Source organism: Gobio gobio, assembly GCF_949357685.1.
Source record: "Gobio gobio genome assembly, chromosome: 21".
NCBI classification, from domain to species: Eukaryota; Metazoa; Chordata; class Actinopteri; order Cypriniformes; family Gobionidae; genus Gobio; species Gobio gobio.
In genome coordinates, this window is record NC_137117.1 from 36,223,953 (window position 1) to 36,240,315 (window position 16,363).

The following is a 16,363-nucleotide window of genomic DNA, read 5'->3' on the forward strand; positions in this document are numbered from 1 at the left end:
CAGCACAATGCCACAGAAATATAAAGCAGCTAGCAATTAGCAGTTAGCATCACACTGGTTCCCTCGAGACAAAACCCAATAGGATTTCCCCATAGGCTTTTGGATTACCGCTAAAAACAAGCTCTGTGATCAACACAAGTTTTTGATACTTACACATTTCGTCGATCAAGATAATTATCACAGATGAACACAGCTTTTATGAATTTTGAAGCGTAAATGCAGTCACCGGAAGTAAAGTAAAGCTAAAGGTAGGCTATAAACAAACTACACCATGGTACCGCGACTTCAACATCACCATCACTACACTTCCGACAACTCTTTCAGTTTTTATCTCAAAACAATTTCCCAGAATGTTTGAGTTATAATAGCTTATAAGAGCACTATTATGAACATAATGATGCTGTAAAAGCGGACTGAGTTTACCTGTCTGGTGTGAGGGCGTTTAATCTCCCCGACAGCCTCTGTAGTCCCATTACAGCCACTTCTTAGCATCCGCCTTTTTCAAGACACGCAACAGCTTTAAAAAAATCACGAGTGGGGTAGTACTGATGTATTTTATGTCGTAGAATAAAACGTGAAAGTGTCTTGAGCTTGTGTTCACCACACAAAAAACACCTACAAAGTTATCTCGTACCTGCACCACTCTATACAAAACAAGCCACTGACAGTTTGTTCTGAATTTAATACATAACATCTGGCTATCGGAAAACATCTGTAATCTAAGCTTACACAATTCAATCAATAATCAATAATCAAGATGTATTTTATAAGCGTTTCTAACATGTGCAATGAATGAGAATCAACAAGTCAGAATGTTTAGCATGACATGACAGTTCATGCTTGATATAATCCGTTGCATGTAATGACCCCATAATTATTCATTTCATTTGATAACCATATCTGCCATCATTATGCAAATTCACAGAGTTAAAGAGCAGAATATTAAGCACTTACACTAAGGGGCTGTTCAATGCTTGAATATGATTGGTTGACGAACGTTCTGAGGTGTGCAATTATTTTTTCCAGGGAAACGCACGGCTAAAGTAGTTCCAGTAGTTCTTGACCGCATTACAGTTCCATATCACTTCGCCAAATGATTTCAGTTATTTCAAAGGTCCTTACAGCCGACAACAGCTAAATCAAAACCCACAACCACACTGACCAAGCAAATAAGTATAGTAAACAACAGGATAAAAACGACAAATTATTTTCATGTTTTTTTACGACAGAAGAATTACGTTTCATTATGTACAGAAAGCACATACTCTCTTTCTCCCACTCAAACGCACACACACATACAGCACAGACACACACGTGTGCAGAAACGTGTTGTCAGCGCTGCTTTGATGATTTTATTAGTAAAATAGTTTAGCAACTTAAAAGCAACATGACATTTCTCTCTAGCGAGGTAATGATGGTGCTGTTCTTGAAGCAGATAAACTTACAGTTTCGCTATTAGTAGAGAAGCTGCTGCCGAACACTGTTGAGAGATGCACAGACTCAGGTAATACACGTGCTTAATCTCTCTCTCTCCCTCTAATAACTGCATTATTAATTGCATTCATCTGCTATCAGAGGTTGAAGCCTCCGTTACAGCTCTAAAATTATGTTTTGGAATCAGCAACAGAGGTGTGGGATAAAGATGCGTAAGAAATTAGTCCTACACGCAAGAGCGTTTTAAAGACAAAACATGACAAATGTCTTGAATTATGACATCTGAACAATGTCTTGAGGTGTGATAACCATAGTATAAACTGAATAATTGACTCCAGTCTGTTGAATTATTAGAGAATTATCACAGTATTACCACCTCGGGTGAGCATTATTTTCTAATATTTCAACGACCAATCATTCCTTACATATTGCCACAATTTTTAAGTCATGATAGTTGTATGATAGTAGAATGTTTTGTGCTATTAACAAATTAATTGAGTATTCTTTTTAAATTCCACTTCAATTATTTGAATTAGAATTTCGCATCATTAGATTAGATTAGATGTCAATATTAATAAATTGTAAACATACGGAACCACCTCTGCTGTTCATCCTCATAAGCCTCCATTACAGCAGTACAGAGACAAAGATAACAGAGAGTGAATGAAGGGGGGTGGTGTGATATAGAGCCCTGCGCGGGACTGTTTTCTTCATCCCGCTCCCGCCCGCACCCGCCGAATTTCTGACCATTACCGCCCGCTCCCGCAACGTATGTGTTACACTCCCGCCCGCTCCCGCAATATGTATGTCCACTCCCGCCCGCACCCGCAAAACTCCGAGAATTTATTCCCGCACAATAATAGAGATGCATTGATTTTGTGTCTTCTCCCGTCCCGCAGGGGGAAAAAAAACACGTATTTGTATTGATATTATTAAAGAGATTCATGGGGTTGTTTGTTTCGTTTCCCTGGCCTACATGTAAAAAAAAAAAGAAAAGACAAATACATTCAAATATAATTTCGTTTTCATCAAAAACTTTGCACATAAAAATAGACTTTGCATAAAAAATGCTTTGCAAAACAGAAAACCAGATTGAGAAACAACAAACAGATCCCAATTCGTCGAACGTGACCGACTGAAAGGAAACCTGAGAAAACATGCTTCAACAGAACGTAATGTGAACACAAAATAGCAAACGGACATTTAGAAACAATCCATTTCCACTCACTAAACTTCTATGTATTGTTTGTCAAAAACACCAAACAGTCAACTTGACCTGCAGGGAGTGCTGAGCGTTTTTGGTGAGGTATGATCAAGTATCTGTATTTGCCAGCTGCGCAATATGTGGATACATATAACGTTATACCGCATGACTTTGCCTACCAAAACAATTGAGAAACTTCTCCAAATGTCAGACTTTCCTTGCTTAGCTTTTGTGCTGTAAATACCTCGTTTGAGGTTCTTTTCTACATCATCTATTGACATCTTCTCCATCATGTCGTTAGGCAACCTCCCTATCCCGCCGATTCCCGCGGTGTTTTTTTTAGCCGCCCATTCCCGCCCGCAGCAAAATTCAAACCGCCCGCTCCCGCGAGATTTACGTTGGGTCCCGCGGGACCCGGCGGGACCCAATCCCAATGCAGCCCTCTAGTGTGATATGTATTATACATGACGTAAAAAATAAATGATCAACCCGAGGGGCAACTGTCGACCTGTCGACTCTCTCCGTCTGAGAGAGAGAGAAGCAAAAAGGCAAAGAGAAAGGAAAGAAACAGAGAGAGAAATCCTCTGTCTCATCCTAAAATGCATTAGTCATCCTCCTTACAGCAACCAAATCTCTCAATTATGCCCTAAAACTTCAGACATGATGGATGACCACACTGCGGGGATCGTGGGATATTTTTACCTCCCAGATAGCAGTGATTTTTCTGCAAGATGACAGGTTTCCAGCCAAGCCTTGTTCAGTTTCACCTCTTTCCACACCTACTGTACGGTTACAATCAATGTGATTTCCTTTATGCTACTGAACATAAAGACAAAAAAGGCTTCACTGAGTTATCTAGCCGAATGCAGGTCACTGCAGATGCTCAAGGCTCTGGGCCTTTTTGTGATCAGCATGTGGCACGTCATAAATCATTTAGCATTAATGACACTGTGCAGGTAGTTAGCACAAGATTGTCAGGGGGCGGAACTCATGGCTAATGAAGCTCTTAAAGAGTTTCCTCCTCCTCTGGGAATCAGTTACATGATCCTGGCCGAAGGAAATGCAGAAGTGAGGTATCCAAAATGAATTTTTTTCAGCGAAATGTTAGAAAAATTACCAGAATGTTTTACGACATGGACTTACAATATGTACGATTTTTGTATTAAAATATCCAAAATTCACTTGACCGATGTCATATATTTTGTTGACTTGTGTACTTACATTATCCCAAATGTTTTCAAGAATGTTTAAATCCAGAGAAATAAGCGATTTTAACCAGGACACGGACTGTGTTTGTGCGTCGCTTATCAATGACATCATACCCTCGATTGCAGTTTTATTTTGTAGAAACCATGGAAACACCAAAGACGCTTTAATATATAATGGGTTTTATTAGACAGGTGAGTGAAGGTTTGGAGACATTCATCAACAGAAAACTAATCATTGCTCAACACAGTTAGTCTTATTGTTTAAATCTGGTGTTCTTGATTTACCGCGAGTACCATGTTTTACCATGTCTAATATCTAGCTCACTGCAGTGTGAACAAGTGTCTCATAGTAGCCGGCGAGCGAACGCACAGAGTAGCAACCTAACCTTCAATACGCTGAAATGTATCTAATATGATAAAACAGTGGTCCGTTACCTCACATACACATGAGTGGAAGAAGCGGAAGCTTTCGTTTGAGGCAGAATAAAAGCACTGCGAAATCAAGGTGTCATCAAGCTACGCCTTTGTTTTGTATAAACGACCTCTAGCGGCGAAAATTTACATATTGTGGCTTTAATATAGTGGTAGGCAATAATATCCACTTTTGTTGAATGGAAAAAAGCCCCAGCTTGGACATTCTTCAAAACATCTTCTTTTGTTTCCTACAGAAGAAAGTAAGTCATACGGGAAAGACACGAGGGTGAGTAAATCATATGTGAACATTTTCATTTTGGGTGAACTGGCCCTTTAATCTGGACACACACATGACTGTATATAATACATTCAATACTAAACCTCATGACGCAAATATAAAATAAAATAAGACTTGGAACATCCGTTTAAATGTAAAACTCTATTCAGTAGGATAGGATGCTCGGTTTTTGCCCTGAAGGGAAGCTTAGTTCAGAATAGATTGGTTTCCAGCTGGACAGGAAGCTTTGTCATGGTAACCAGGAAGAGGAGCCAGCTAAAGCTAAAGCTATCTGACTGCTATTGCACTGTCATCAAAATGTCAAAATTAACATTAATGAAGCACACATTTTGCTTCATTAATCTGGAATTTCACATAAAGACGAAAGATTTTCCCCATGAAGACTTTTGTTCTGGACAAAACCTCAAAATAACCTTGCCCTTTTGTCCCTCACAAAAAGTACCGTTTCACCCGTCCACACCAAGAACAATAACTATATTAGCATAAAAGATAACAATAACGATATTAGCATCCACACAAACAGACAATAACGTTGTTTTTATTGTATAGTCTGCCACTTAAAATACTCCAGCTCTTTAAAGCAGGATGGGTTTCAGCTGGAAAAAATCGTTCTGAAAGTGATTCCAACAATATGGCTTATCTGTGTTGTTATTGTTATAGTTGTGGTTTGGACTTCACTTCACTACTCATAGAATTAGAAAAAGTAGTCCAACTTTATATTTTGCATGAGAATTGCATGATTGAGGGACTCAAACACAACTGTTAAAAAAGGCTCAAACATTCACTGAAGCTCCAGAAGGAAACACGATGCATTAAGAGCCGGGGGTGAAAACTTTTGAACAGGATGAAGATGTCGCAAATTTTTCTTATTTTGTTTAAATATCATTATTTTTCAGTTAGTACGGGCCATCGGAAGCAACTGAAGAGGCTTACATGTTTCCCAGGAAGACAAATTAAGTACGATTTACCTTGATATTCAATTTATAAAAGTTTTCACCCCCCGGCTCTTAATGCGTCATGTTTCCTTTTGGAGCATCAGTGAATGTTTGAACCTTTTTTAATAGTTGTGTTTCAGTCCCTCAATCGTTCCTCAGTGTGAAAAGATGGATCTCAAAATCATACAGTCCCTGCTGGAGAGGGTTCAAATATGCAAAAGATGCTGGAAAACTGAAGAATGTGCAGGACCTGGAGGATTTTTCTGAAGAACATTTGGCAGTTTAACTGCTCAGGACAAACAAGAGACTCAAGAACAACCATCACAAAAACAGCCTTGGATCATCCAGGGAACGACACAGTATTAAGAATCAGTGATTCATAAACTTATGAACGGGGTCGCTTTAATAAATTCAGCATTTTTCTTTGTCTTGTGGACTATATGTAAACATTCTTTATGTAAAATATCTTATTCGGGGCAGTGCTATATAAAAAATAAAATGCATTTTGTATGATCACTCTTATTTTGTAAAAATTATTTATTTTATTATTTTCACAGATTCTGCAAGCGGTTCACATACTTTTTCTTGCAACTATACATGACAACTGCTCTCTCTGGCTCAGAGGCAGCGCCAACACAGATCTGAATGAAAAAGTGTGATTTTGTCGAAGGTTTAATAGACACAGGCAAATCGTTGTCTTATAGAAATAAAATCCCGTGGGTGTTTGAATCGAGATCGCAATCTTTTAACAATTAATAGTGCTGTTCTTGTGGGACTAATTGAGAAACCACTGCATGTCAATTACCAAGATGCTGTTTTGCTAATTAAATGGTGAACAGAGTTCATTTACAGAAAATTAGAGTTAATTGAAACAAGGGCCCTCGATATGTTTGTCACAACAATGGCTGTTCCCACTTAAAACCACTGACCTAAATACACACACTCCCACATTCTCTCCTACAAGCTGTCTTTGTCTAGTTCAAAACCAACGCTCGGCACTGACGATGGCTTTATGGGTCGGAGTTGCTATAGCAACAGGCGAGAGCTGCACACGGTGGCGCCAGAATTCCCTGGCCTGCTTCAGCGAGCATGGGCACATACGAGGGACCCCCTGCTGGATATCTAAAACACGTCCCCCCACGTGCCTAAATCATAGCCGCAGCCATATTTGTTATCATCTGCCTGAACAGCCCATGTTTTGTGGAGTATTTCTAACGCATTAAATGAAAATGAGGCGAGAAATTCCAGAATATGGCATCTTTATTTCTCCCAAACGCCTGGGGTTAGTTTAGCATGAACTTTATCTGAGAGGAACGCTTATGTGTGCAGTCCTTTGTCATGGACACACACTGGAGCCCGTGTAGCGCTCTAGGGGTGGTAGAGTTATGACCCTTGTCCAGCGTATGGGGGACGCTGTCGTTCCAGGCCACTATGAGCCTATTGAGCACCATGTAACAGGAACCCAATATAAACATCATCTTATAAGGGTCACAAATCTCTCTGTGACAAAACCTAGTGAACCACCTCCTGGACGAAAACTTCGTAAATGATTGATTTGGATCATACTACCTAGGCCGCAACGCTTTGACACACAAAGAGTGACTGTCTTGTGACATATGCACATGAAACTCATAACTGGGCATTCGGTTTGATGTTAGCATGTTGCTAAGCTAACAATTTGATAATCTATACTATTGCATAAAACTTAAAAACCACCCAGTATTGGGTAAAGTCCACCATTCTAAATTATATTTCAGTATTTCCAAGCAGGACTTTTTTGAACAGAATGAAATATAATTATTTATATTTAGAATCAGCTTTTCTCATGTCCACCATCTTGTATCATTTTTTTAAAGTCAGCATGAAACAGAAGTTGAGAGTCTTTTCTTCCCTACACTCTAAAAAAAAAGTCTCGTAATCATAAGGGAACCTTTTTTAGTGCTATATAGCACCAATTTTGGTGCTTCAGTGGTTCTTCAGAGGTGCTATATAGCACCTTAGTCAAAGAACCGGTGAAGAACCTCTGAAGAACCGGTGAAGAACCTCTGAAGAACCTCTGAAGAACCGCTGAAGAACCACTGAAGCACCAAAAATGGTGCTATATAGTACTAAAAAAGGTTCCCCTATGATTACGAGCCAAGAACTATTTTTGGTGCCATATAGAACCTTTTTTTTTTAGAGTGTATAGACCAATTGTCTGTTTGTAAACATACAAGATGCGCGCGCATATAGGTTGCATAAAACCAGGGAGAGATAGCGTTTACGTATAGAAAATTACATGGATACAGTACAAAATCATTAGATTTAAAAAGATTATAGATTATTTATATATATATATATATATATATATATATATATATATATATATATATATATATATATATATATATATATATATATATATATATATATATGGGGAGGGGGAGGGTGATTTGGCACAATGAAAACAGTATTTTACACAATTAACTCCAAAATCATCAGTTATATCAGCGAGAAAGCGACTTGTGACAACACTCATGGAAAGAATGTGTGTTGTAATCATAGGCGAAGTGTGAACCAATAGGGTAAGGGAGATGCGCTTCCCCTTGAAAAACATGATTGGATATCACATCAATGTATGTATCACCTACAGTGATGCCAGTAACTTAGTAACGCATTACTCTAATCTGACTACTTTTTTCCAGTAACGAGTAATATAACGCGTTACTATTTCCAAACCAGTAATCAGATTAAAGTAATTTATCCAAGTCACTGTGAGTTGCTATTTTTGTCATTTTCCTTAGTAAAAATATATATTTTTGCTTTCTTCTTGCTTCTCGGGGAGAGTATTTATATTAAGTGAAGTCAAGAAAGACTGTCTTTATTAAATTTTTTATTAAAACATGTTTTTTTTTTTCAGGAAATATATTTTAATTTCAACTTAAAATGTCAGGAAATAAATTTTTGAACGTTACTGTTAAAAAAGCACTTCCAATAAAGTGAGTGTTGGCAAAAATGGTTGTCATTTTTATGTTGAGGCGGCAGGGGTGTTGTCGGCAACTGCTGAATGTAACTAATAAGTAACTTGTAATCTAACTTAGTTACTTTTAAAATCAAGTAATCTGTAAAGTAACTTAGTTACTTTTAAAATCAAGTAATCTGTAAAGTAACTAAATTACTTTTTAAAGGAGTAATCAGTAATCAGATTACTTTTTCAAAGTAACTGTGGCAACACTGATCACCTAACAACCTACATATCCCAGCATAAATATAGCGATACATTAATTGTTATTTAAGCGTCTACATTCACAAACCATGCAATCATATTTTATGTTGGGTTTGGCATGGCTGGAAGTGTGCAGAGCACTCCATTTATAATTATTAAAAAGCTGTCACTCATTTTAGATCATCACGATCTCATAAAGTTCTGTTATAATCAATGAAGCTGACTGCACAATGTTTAGGATTGTCCAGAAACATAAATCGGGTTGTTTGTGGCTTAAAATGTTGTAGGGATATCACTAGATTTCAGAACACAACACTTTTTGTTATAGCTCTTTCTCTGTGACATTTGATAAATTTATTCAACTCACACTGTGACTGAGAGGTCAATGTTAGATGGCTATCTATAACCCCTGCATATTTTAGGGGTGTAATTACATTGCAAATAGGATAATCAAACTGCTGTTTAGTGCACAACTCGGTCAAATGGATGTACATTTTGGATCTAATAATAAACCGGGGAAATGTTCATGAATGGAAGTCTCTGTTCGTAGGATATCGCTGCTGGACGGAAACCTCATATATTCAAAACCGCTAGGAAATGGAATAATTAAATAATAAAACATTGTGTTGTCAAAGTTGATAATGTGGCTTTATATATATGGTCGGACATGTCATTATTTTATTAACATTTAAAAAAAAATTTATAATTCAAAATAGTAATGCTCTAACAACCACTCAGAACATCACTTTTGTCAACTTCGAGCAGTTTCATGTTCATTAATCCTGATACCTGTCATCCACTGCCTTCATCTCATTACAGCAATATGCTGAGCCGACAGAAGAAGACTCAAGGAAGATTATATGAAACAGAAGTATTTAAAAATCACTCTGTTTCCATGGCAACACACACACACCTGGGGAGGAGCTATCAGAAGGGGTTTAGATAACCGAGCTCCTGCACAGCTTAGAGAAACGTGTCACAATTTAAGCTCTACTTTTGCCGCACTGCTTTCTGAGCATGTATATTCATATGTAATTCTGTTGTATTCTGTGAGGCTGCATATAGTTTACATAACTCAAAGTAAGACATTAAAAAGGATAAACAGGCTGTTTATAATGTGTAATAATGTCGCAGCTAGGTGGAAACCTTGTATCTCCAAAAACACTACTTTTCAAGAAATGGAAAAGAAAAACATAGTCAGACACTTGCATGTGTCATTATATTATTAACATATTATCAAAGCGGTTATGAGGCTTTTAACCAGCGAATTTCGGAGAAATTTGGACATACATGTTTTGTGCAGCCGCATCTGAGGCAGTAAGTGAATCTCATTATATTTTACAGGTTTTAAAGTTTACTGTAGCTATGCGGTCAATCGTTTTTTCCTGTAATTTGGCCAAAATCTCATGTTATTACAGACAAAGAGCTACACACAGGCTATTTAAGAGAGTACTATGACTCAACAACAAATGCCAGACTAAGACACTCTTCTCCGTTAATTGACTCTCAAACATATTCTCAAAACTATTGTTTTTAACATCTTCAAAATCAATATTTCGATCTCTGACAGCTTCTTCAGCAGATCCACCATCAGTGACAGTGACAGTAATATTTGACTGCGTTCAGTTCTTGCTCTGCAGTAAATCTCGGAGACATTTCAAGTTTTGCTGATGATTCTTCTATTCTTTTGTTTTCTGCCTGCGGTAACTATGAGTGAAACGTCACTTCATCATTGTGTGTGTCAGACATTGCCACCTTGTGGAATAAAGGTGAACTGCACTTATTCAATTAAAGATTAAATTATTGCTGTGCAGAAAGAAAAAAAATCTTACACTGTTACACACCTCGGGTCGTTAGTGACCCTATACAATTTTTACAAAAAAATAATGGGAAAACAGGCATTATTTTATAATTTCATTATTATTTTCTTGTTATATTGTTTATAATGAATTGATTGAGGAATACAAAGAAGGTTGATGTTTAACTTTAAAAAATGAATGAGGAGGAGGGTAGTGAATGACGTCCTAATGGTTAAGAAATGAAAAGCTACACACTCCATCAATTAGGGTTAGAAGAACTGTTGCCATACATGTAAGAAACATAATAATCACTGCAATAATGATCCAATCATTGACTCTTAAGCATTTGCCTATTTGTATCCAAACAGCGACTTTTTATTTTAGCCGGGCAGTGTATATATAGTAGGGCTGGGTATTGACACACATTTCACAATTCGATTCGATTTCGATTCACAAGCTTTCGATTCGATTCGATTTTCAATTCTATTAAATTTAATATCGATTATTTTAGATATATATCAGGTACAATACATGGCCAATTTTCTCAAGGAAAACTAATCGCTGAACTAATGTTGTAAACTATGGGAGTCAGTTGGTACTACATTAGCCTACTAATATTGAAGGTAAAAATGTACTGATTTGTATACAAACACTTAAATTACACTAAATGAGTTTTTGTTTTTTATAATAATAAAGTTATAATATTAACTTTACAATTACATAATCATATTTCTACTCCAATTAGTTTTTTAAATATAAACATTTGGCTGTCATAAAAACTTGCCAGATTTATTCATAGGCTACATGCATTAAATATTGAAGAACGTTAAAAAATGACAATCAATAGCCTATGTAATGTAGTGCATATAATTAGCAAAATGCTCCTCTCTAGAGTTAATATTTCTAGCTGATTAAAGCTGACTAATGAGTTTATGGACACTGGATATGGTTTTTCTGAGCTAAATGAAGTTACATGCCATTGTTTAATTGCTATTTTACTTACGTCTTTCTGCGGTTAAAACACTTGAGCTATTCTATGTGACATGATACAGATTTCAGTAAGTTGTCCTGTATCTTTTAACACACTTTCAGAAGCTTATTCATGTTTATTTCGCGCTGTAACTGGTATAAGGCGGAAGAGAAGATCCGTTCATGTTTGCTAAGCTGAGCTGAGCCAGAGCGATCTCACGCCACAGCGCCAAAGCGGTATTTATGCTTTTGAATTTCGTAAAAAATAGACGTAATCTGAAATCTGAGACTTTGTTTCATATCGATAGTAATAAAGCACAAAGATTATAGCGATTTATTGGATGGGAGGTGCGCTACAATGTTTATTTCATTCATTAACTGAAAACTGATGACTAATCGATTCTTGGGATTTAAGAATCATTATTGTTTTGTAAAAATGAGAATCAATTAAAATCGAGAAATCGATATTTTTTACCCAGCCCTAATATATAGTTTCTTGAGTAAAGAAAATGCTGTACAACCAGTTCTTTATTCACGCTTGCACTGCAAACAAGCACAGAGACGGTCCAAACTGCATGTAGCACTTCATCCATGAATTGGGGAGGGCGGAGTTATGAGGTTGACTGACAGTTTGAGGAACCAATGGCGTTACGAGGTTTACTCGCAAGCTCTTTTTAATACTTTTCATTGGTTGATGTAGCAAAACCCACAGAAAGATGTGAAGGCTAAATATAGAGATACAAGGTTTCTGCCCGACGTCGACGAGGATCCTTAATCAAATGAAAGTAAGTACATTTTAAAAACCTAATAAAAAGAAATGTATTATGTGAGGTCAAATGATGGCATATATCAGGATGTTGTTTGGCACAGTAAAGTGTTGACCTGGCTTCCTGTGTGTGCTGTAATGAGCTGATAACATTCATGGCCTGTCTGTGCACTCAGTCACCTTGGCAACTCAGCAGAGATCTCAGCACGCCTCCCAGAGGGACAGCGGAGCACAAACTAATACAAATCAGCTGGTCATCGGAGAAGTCAAGCAAGAAGAGGACAAACCAGATAAAGACTAACATAAACCTCTAGAGTAGATCCGACTGTCCGTCGAACATCTGGCTCTGACAAAACAGAAGACAGTGAGGGAAAATGCACCAGAAAAAAAATATATTGCATTCAGGGAAGTAAATCTCAATTCGGTTTTGGCTAGGACAAGAAACAAGACGTGTCTTCATGGTATTAAATGTAACAAAATTTCCGAACCAAGTGGGACATAATCTCCTGTAAAACTGAGTTTATCTTAACCAGTCGCAGAAAGAGGAGAAAGAGGAAATGTCCAAAACCCTTAAAAAAACATAAACTATTATCAAATGTGTTGGCTGCTGTATAACGGCGCATTTCTGCTGGAAAAAACCAAGCAGTTTTATAAGTGTTATTTTAGATTGTGATCAACTGAAGTAGAATACTTATTGGATCTGAAGTGGTGTCAAACTCAAGGTGAAGTACTTTCAGATGTGTATGCAGGACGGTGAACTTTCTCACTTCGGCAGTTGACGGTGATTCCCCATCCGACTAAACCAACAGCGCAGGTTAAGAGAGGGCAACATCAAAGCTTGGCTGACAGCTTAAGCAAACACGTCTCATTTCCTCCGTAATTTCCTAGTTTTGTGTTCACACATAAACACGCACAAACGCATTAGACACTACATCTCCAGCAATGAGCAGTCTCCTACACACAGCTGCGGCTGGCAGAAGGGCGGCTGCGTTCGGCAACATCAGGTGTCGTGACACTGAAAATGAGAGCCGGCTCTGCGAGAGGCTCCTCGGGGGACACAGCCAGCTCTGATGGGGACCTGAAGATGGCACATATGGCTCCAAAAGAGACCCTTATCTGATTGGGACATGATTGCTCTTTGGGAGGCCTCAGGCTGACAATAAATCAGCCAATTAAATTGTTCAAAATTTGACTTGTAGGATATTAATAGCCCTTAATGCTAAAAAGACCTTTGTGTGTGAAATGTATCATCTTTATAATTGTGTAGCCTTTATTAGACACTAATCTATCTATCTCCATTTCTCCATCTCCCCATTTCTCCATCTATCTCTCCATCTCTCAATTTCTCCATCTATCTCTCCATCTCTCCATCTCCCAGTTTCTCCATCTATCTCTCCATTTCTCCATCTATCTTTCCATCTCTCAATCTCCCCATTTCTCCATCTATCTCTCCATCTCTCCATATATCTTTCCATCTCCCCATCTCCCCATCTATCTATCTATCTATCTATCTATCTATCTATCTATCTATCTATCTATCTATCTATCTATCTATCTATCTATCTATCTATCTATCTATCTATCTATCTATCTATCTATCTATCTATCTATCTATCTATCATCTATCTATCTATCTATCTATCTATCTATCTATCTATCTATCATCTATCTATCTATCTATCTATCTATCTATCTATCTATCTATCTATCTATCTACATCCATCCATCCATCCATCCATCCATCCATCCATCCATCCATCCATCTCTCAATCTCTCAATCTCCCAATTTCTCCATCTCTCAATCTCCCCATTTCTCCATCCATCTCTCCATCTCTCAATCTCCCCATTTCTCCATCCATCTCTCCATCTCTCAATCTCCCCATTTCTCCATCCATCTCTCCATCTCTCAATCTCCCCATTTCTCCATCCATCTCTCCATCTCTCAATCTCCCCATTTCTCCATCCATCTCTCCATCTCTCAATCTCCCCATTTCTCCATCCATCTCTCCATCTCCCCATTTCTCCATCTATCTCTCCATCTCCCCATCTCTCTATTTAAATATTTAAAAAGTCACACAAAAATATGCACCACCTTCAAAAGGTTGGGGTTGGTAAGATTTTTTAATGTTGAAAGACGTCTCTTACACTTACCAAGGCTGTATTTATTTGATCAAAAATACAGTAAAAACTTTTGAATTGATGAATCTGAATTTTCAGCATCATTACTCCACTTTTTTGCTGAATAAAAGTATTCATTTCTTTAAAAAAAAAAATCATATTGACCCCAAACTTTTAAATGGCATTGCTTAAATTAACTAAAAATATATTTTTTTAAATAATTTATGTACATTCAGATATGATCCATCAAACATGTTTGATATATTTCTATACTATCAGCAAAGAGTGAAAAAGGGACAAGCACTCACCTATTGGCTAGGTCATCATCATCATCGACGTCGACATCATCATCGTCATCATCTTCTGGTTGGCTCTTGCCCGTCAGGTTGCCGTCGCTGAGGTAACCAGACTTGAGGTCAGCCAGGTCATCGTCCGCGGCGTCCAGGCCCTCGATGAGCTGGATGCGCTGCAGGTGGCTGATCTGCGTCGACGCTCGGATGGGCAGGGAGTGGGCGGTGACCCCAGAGGAGGGGGCGTCACCAGCTTGCAGGCGAGGGCTGGACTGGCCTTGGCGCCAGGAGAGAGGAGAGGAACGGTTGGACAGACTGCGGGCGTTAGTCTCATCGCTGTCGTAGCACATGCTGCTCTCAATACAGCTGAAACACAACAAGATAAGATTGTTAAAACTTTAAGCAATATAAGCAAACGTTACTTTTAAAAGTAATGCATTACTCCCAAAAAGTAACTAATTTAATGAGTTACATTTTATGGAAAGTACTGTTACTTTTGAGAAATGGTATTTCAAGTAATTGGATCACTCTTACTTCAGTAATATAAACAACAAAATATGATGTTTAACTAAAGTCATTTTTGCTTATTCGTACGGTTGAATTGGATGGTCAGTAGCAAAGGCATTGGTTAATAAAGTGAGATTAAATACATAAAGTATATTTGTGTTATTTAAGATATTTAATTATTGCAGTTTGAGTTTTCTGAGTTTGCATTTCACTTTTTTTATTCATTTTGAGGAATGCTGAATCTGTTTTTGTGGAAGTGAGATGAGTAAATGCTCACATTTAGTCTAGAACTATAATAACATCATGTTTACACAGTGCACACAACGCCTCTGAACTTACTCCTGATTTCTCTCAACATGTGGACAGGATAGCTGTCAGTCAATACATGAAAAACACAGTAACTTGAGTTGATATTTTCTTGTAATTTTAAAAGTAATTTTCTTGTAATGTGTTATCCCCAACATCGGTGAGTTCTGTCACTTCGGTCTAGTTTATTTCTTGGTTTTGTGACAGAGCTCTGACACTCCCATATTTGTCTTGTTTTTGTGTGAGCGTACGGTCTCGAGTGTCGCAACATGTCTTGTTTCATATTGGGACCTTGGTTTCGTATCCCGACACTCATGTCTAGTTCAGTTTTGTGTCGGGTTTCGGACATTCAGGCTTCCTGTTCTGTCTTTATTGTGTGCACACGGGTTGTGTCCTCTCACACGCCGTGTGCTCTTGTCTCGTGTGTTTTGGAGCGCTTTGGTTTATGTTTTCATTGACCAGACGCTCTTGTGCTGTCATGTTTTGTGTGAACACGCAGGTTATGAGTTTCTTAGTTGTGAGTTCATGTCTCGTTTGGTGTGACCACATGGCTTGTGTAACGGAGGCCAGGTAGTAGTTGCTGTGCGAGTAAACCTCACTCCTCTGATCTCAAGAGATGCTCTAGCGACTGACACTAGAGGTTGCAGCCTTTAGCCTCCTTGTTAGAGCATCCGACTATCATGCCGGCGGACCCGGGTTCGAACAGGAGGGGTTACATTGGTGCCGTGACCCTGATGGGAGTGAGGTTTAGGGGGGTGAGTGTAACGGAGGCCAGCTAGTAGTTGCTGTGCGAGTAAACCTCACTCCTCTGATCTCAAGAGACGCTCTAACGACTGGCACTAGACGTTGCAGCCTTTAGCCTCCTTGTTAGAGCGTCCGACTCTCATGCCGGCGGACCCGGGTTCGAGTC

General features: G+C 38.2%; 1 protein-coding gene across 1 annotated transcript in view; it reads right to left on the reverse strand.

Moving 5' to 3' along the window:
- The window catches only part of nav1a (neuron navigator 1a), a 134,597-nt gene that overhangs the window by 85,940 nt on the left and 32,294 nt on the right, over positions 1 to 16,363 (reverse strand). Inside the window, exon 3 of the mRNA XM_079802941.1 lies at positions 14,659 to 15,006. Coding sequence (XP_079659067.1) covers positions 14,659 to 15,006 — 348 coding nt within the window. The remainder of the gene's footprint in view (positions 1 to 14,658; positions 15,007 to 16,363) is intronic.